Source organism: Saccostrea cucullata, unplaced genomic scaffold (genome assembly GCF_032062105.1).
Source record: "Saccostrea cucullata isolate Sc308-1 unplaced genomic scaffold, CSIRO_AGI_Scuc_v1 ctg1110, whole genome shotgun sequence".
NCBI classification, from domain to species: domain Eukaryota; kingdom Metazoa; phylum Mollusca; class Bivalvia; order Ostreida; family Ostreidae; genus Saccostrea; species Saccostrea cuccullata.
Window position 1 is genome coordinate 206,992 of NW_026925183.1, and position 4,983 is coordinate 211,974.

Here is a 4,983-nt window from a genome sequence, read left to right on the forward strand (position 1 = left end):
AAAAAAATCATACAATTCAGGGTGTATATCTATATAATGGCATAATAATTTGTAGTAAAACCGCCAGTTTACATTCGACTTTATGATAGTGTATATATATAAATTAAATCGTTAGACCGGGTGTGAACGGTCAGCAGGGGATGTTCACTCCTCCATGGCACATGATCCTACCCCTGACGTTTTGGAGGTCCGTGTTTGCTCCACTCCCATTTCATTTTGTAATGTTTAATGGACTTTTGAGCTCGAATACTGTTCGTTTTCTCCACATATAATACATCCTATGGAAATCGCTGTGAGGACTACTATCCGTTTTACGTTAGTCAGTTAAATTAGAAAATCGGTCTCTGATGCGAATCTCTAGAGAAAATCTTGCTCTTTCTAGAATAGTTGACAAAAATAAAGGCGGCACTTCTAAATTTAATATTTTTTTAAAAGCAAAACCTAACAATCTTGCAATACATTACGAGACTTGAATAATTGTTTTGTTTTTTTTTTAATTTAGGGGGTCGGTCATGTTTTATTGATTTAAATAATAATCCCTTTAACCGCCCCGGGCGCTTAGAAAATTTTTATTCAAAGGGGGCGGTTATTTTGGAATTTCTTCCTAAAATTTCAATATTTTAATTTCAAAAAATCTTTTGAAAAAAATATAAATCACAGAAACACTAAAATATTAAACTTTACTTTAAGTGAAGATAATCCATCCATCTTATGCTAAATGATCATTTGCAAAGAAATTGATTATAAAAATAATATTTCACTTTCTTCAAATCCATTTTTTTTCTAGATGATTTTAATCACTGTACATTGATTTTTTTTAGGGGGGGGGGGGTTAATCAATAGGGATTATATGGTACTAGTAGTTTTGGATGCAGTCATTTTTGTAGTTTCCCCATATGTACATGTACATGCAAACGTTATCCCTTTGAAAAACTATCCGCATACATTAATGTACGCTTCTTTGCCGGATAAATGGCAATGACTTATTTTATTGTGCACGTGCACACGTGCATTACCACGTTCGTAATCTCAGGGAGATCCGTCGAGACTAAAACTCGTCCGAAAAGGCGTCAGTACAATGTTTTGTTCTCAACGAATCTTGCTTAGATTTGATTCTTGGGGGGGGGGGGTTGCAGATGTTTGAAATTAAAAATTTGTCTTCGAAAATGTTAAAAATAAATAATATTTCTTTGACTGGACAGGAAATTAATTATTTCTTTGAATGGACAGGAAATAAATAATCTGTCCCTGACACCCCCTCCCACCCCATCACGAATTAGAGTTGTCAACTTTGATGTTTTCTTCTTCCGTTTTTACTTTTTTTTTTTTTTTTTTTGCTTGTTAGACTTTTTCAGTGAAGAAGAAAATAAATAATCTGACTCGAAAATAACCTAACTGGGCCCCAAAATTTTAGGGTAAATGTTTTCATTTTTATTCAATTCAGTTACGTATTCAAAAATATTAAAAGGAAACCTGTAGACGTATAGATCATTTGGGAGTAGGCACACAGAGACACTACATCAGTTGTAGTAAAACAGCTCATGGATTATTCATCACATCATGACATAGCAAGCCTATATTTCCTTGTACTATGAGCTACTGTTTGACAGGCAAACCGGATTTCTTGGGACAGACGTGTAAAGTCAAGCGTAGCACACAAAAATATCAGCTGTTCTAAATCATTCCAGTATCTTGGGTCGTAACAGGAAATATAAGCACTCTTTAATGGGTCATATCACCAAAAATGATCTCATATAACTGTCCCAAAAACCCCTCTTATGATATTTTATCATTTTATTTCATTAAAAATTTCATTTGTGCCTTTTTAAAAGAATTAGTACGATTGAAGGATTAAATTTATTAAGTTAAGGTTCTCGTTAACTTTCCTAATCCTTTATCATGGGACCGTATTGAATATGGAAAAAAAGTGTTAGTAACATTCTGAAGATAAGATAGAATTGTGAAAAATTGCGAAATACACATGTGCAGAGATATTGAGATAGACTTGTGAAAAATTGTGAAATACACAGAGAATATTGAAATGATATGCAATTTTATTTCAGTCAACATGTTCCCACAAACGATAGAGATCTGACATTGTGAATCACTCCTGAGTTACACACGATGTAAAATTATCCGATATATTAGCAATAAAAGAAATTATATTTTCGCTGGACACATTTAAGTGTATATTTGCTTGAATTTTGGAAAGGAGTCTATGGTTCATATTATTTTTGTCTTTCTTTTTTAAAATTGTCAGTATGACCACTTTTATGTTCATATTAATATCCCACATAGCTTTAATATTCACCAAAACAAACCATAATGACTTTATTATAATTTATCAAATGAAATCGAAAAAAAATTCCTTTGCTGTTAAATATCATTTTTTCTTTCAAATGTCACTTATCAATCCAAAGAAATTGTCCAATATCTGATCAGTAATACCAAGTTTTAGAAATCTGTATGACAAAAAGTGTTCCAAATATTTTAAGTGTTGCATATGACTAATATTATCCTAGGTACTTACAACATAATAGTACCCATTGCGACATGCACAACTTGATACCTTAAAGTTAACTTTTGGGCATAATTACTCAGGTTTCTATAGACAAAGATTAACTAAACTTGACAGGTTGTAAAAAAACTTCCCTAATACAGTATTGGTATTTGGGGACTTAGAACTCAAGGAATATATCTTTTGTTCCTTTATATTGGACTATCAAGTTTGAAAAGAGATATTTAAATGAACATGTCACAACAAAATTGGGCAACATTATGCAAAGCTTTAAAAGGATATAATTAAACCTAAGCTCTAAATTATGTTTCACACATACAAATTATCAATAGTTTATGACTGAGGGGGGTTGGCTTTAAATTTAAGTTGTACTTTTTTTCAAATATTTCTTCTTTACCAGGAATCAAACATCCTGTTCATATAATACTGCTACCATTTCCTCTGCACTTTTAATAGTCAAATCCTTTAGTTTACCAATATCTGTATTCAACATCAACTATTTTTCCACCACATATTTCTCACTTAATGGTACATCCTTTTTTTTGGCACATGTAAAATCAAAATATCAGTCTCTATGGACTTGATATTTTGATTTGGCATTTTAACCAACACTTTTTTCACACTTATTTTTCAAGATTAATAATCACACCTCCATATTTTTCCACGAAAGTACTTCACCAATGGTATTCCAACCTTTACAAATCATATTCCAACTTTTAAAATTAATTTTTATGCACTCAATGTCACCATATTAAATTGTTCCTCCTGTGAAATAATGACATAAGATCCATGTATTTTGCTACATATAAGTTAATTTATTCTGACATTTTGACATTTTTTTTTTCAGTTTTATTTTTCATCATTTCTTAGAAATTATGCACCTGTTAAAAGGAACAAATATATATTTCTATACAATGCCCCCTGGGAAACATTTCACTGTTCACTCATATAAAGTAGGTAAACAAAATACATGTACATACACTATCGAGATCAAAAATGGGACACATATCGGTCATGAAAGACTTAAAAATGCTTCAACCACTTAAAAGTAAGTGACATTGCAAGTTAAAAAGACAACCCTACGAGTCCCATTTCATGGCTGCAGGTTATTTACCCGATCTACAGTATAAAATTCATATGATGTAGATATCAACTCTCCATTCATGCACATTCTCAAATAATCAAATTCATTCTTCATAAAAAATATTGCCCTTCATATAATATCACACACAATGGAATTAATTTGCCTAGCACTACATCAAAATTCTACAACACATTTTTTTCAAATACTTAACATATAAAAAGAAAAAAATAATTTCTTTTTAAAAAATAGAATTGTTCCCATATTCAGAGTCCATTATAACAATAAAATAGGTCGTTATCCGTGAAAATTATGTACAGATGATTGGCAGTGCGATGGGGTTGGCAAAAAATGACATCGCAATCAACTGTAAACGTATGCAGCAAGTTGTTTGAAACCCATATCTCTTGGAAATTCGTTCAAAAACTGTCCTTTACATGAGTTGGCTGAGAATGACATCATGTCAGATGAAACAGATGACGATGAGTGAGATGACTGGGTCTGGCTAGTGTTGTTCGATTCGAAGAGCACCCCGATGCTGCCATTTTCTCCTATGCGGTAGGACACGTCAAAGGGATCTACCCAGATGGTGAGTTCTTTAGGGATTATGGAAAATAAGACGTTATCACTAAGGCCACATGAAAGTCCTGCTTGAAGAATGAGAGGGTCCTTCGAGTGGTTGATGCGAATGCACCGAAACCCGCTGCCTTTGTTTGGCTTGGAGGGAAACCAATGATTCTCATATTTAGCACATAATAAATTCTGTAGACTTTCGTTGAAAATACTAACTTGCTGTTCATTCACATACTTGGAAGTCCGAAGAATCTTAGCCAGAAAATCAACAGCACTTTTGACTTCTTTTTTCATTGTTCACAGACACGATTGTTCTTTTTGGGTGAAATATTTCTTCAAATTTCTCGATTACCGTTACCAATTTTGATAAATGAAGTAGATCTTCAAGTTCCTTTCGATGAATTTTTTTCAATTTTTTTGTTGGAGACTTTTGGAAAGCAATGCGGCGGTTTTAAACCGTCAGAAACTTTTCTACGTCTTTCTCTTTGTTCGATCGCTTCTCCAGTAATGGCGACTGGTCTGTGTACATTGGTTTATTAGTTCCGTGACGTCAATCTCTGTGACATCACAATCGGGAAACTCTCGCCCAATGAAAAGTAAGGATATAATGAGCTCTGTTCCATATATGGAAACCGCTAATTATAGAATTAAACGTCACAACACACTTGTTTACTATTCAACTGTGACCGCTATTTTTCCTTTGTAGTTACGCCGATGACCTATTTAGACACGTACGATAAAAACACTGGAACATGCCAGAATACTAATGCATGAGGCAATCTGTCGAAATATGCCAGCGAGTTCGAAATTG

General features: G+C 33.1%; 1 protein-coding gene across 1 annotated transcript; it reads right to left on the reverse strand.

Annotated features, from left to right (window-relative positions):
* Positions 1–3,310: 3,310 nt before the first annotated feature.
* Positions 3,311–4,691, reverse strand: LOC134268260 (protein BTG1-like). The gene has a single exon (XM_062750452.1). The coding sequence runs from the start codon at positions 4,464–4,466 to the stop codon at positions 3,963–3,965; it is 504 nt and encodes a 167-aa protein (XP_062606436.1). The 5' UTR covers positions 4,467–4,691; the 3' UTR covers positions 3,311–3,962.
* Between the last annotated feature and the right edge of the window lie 292 nt (positions 4,692–4,983).

Excerpts from the sequence above, each read along its gene's own strand:
- LOC134268260 (XM_062750452.1), bottom strand. The coding sequence starts at position 4,466 with ATGAAAAAAGAAGTCAAAAGTGCTGTTGATTTTCTGGCTAAGATTCTT.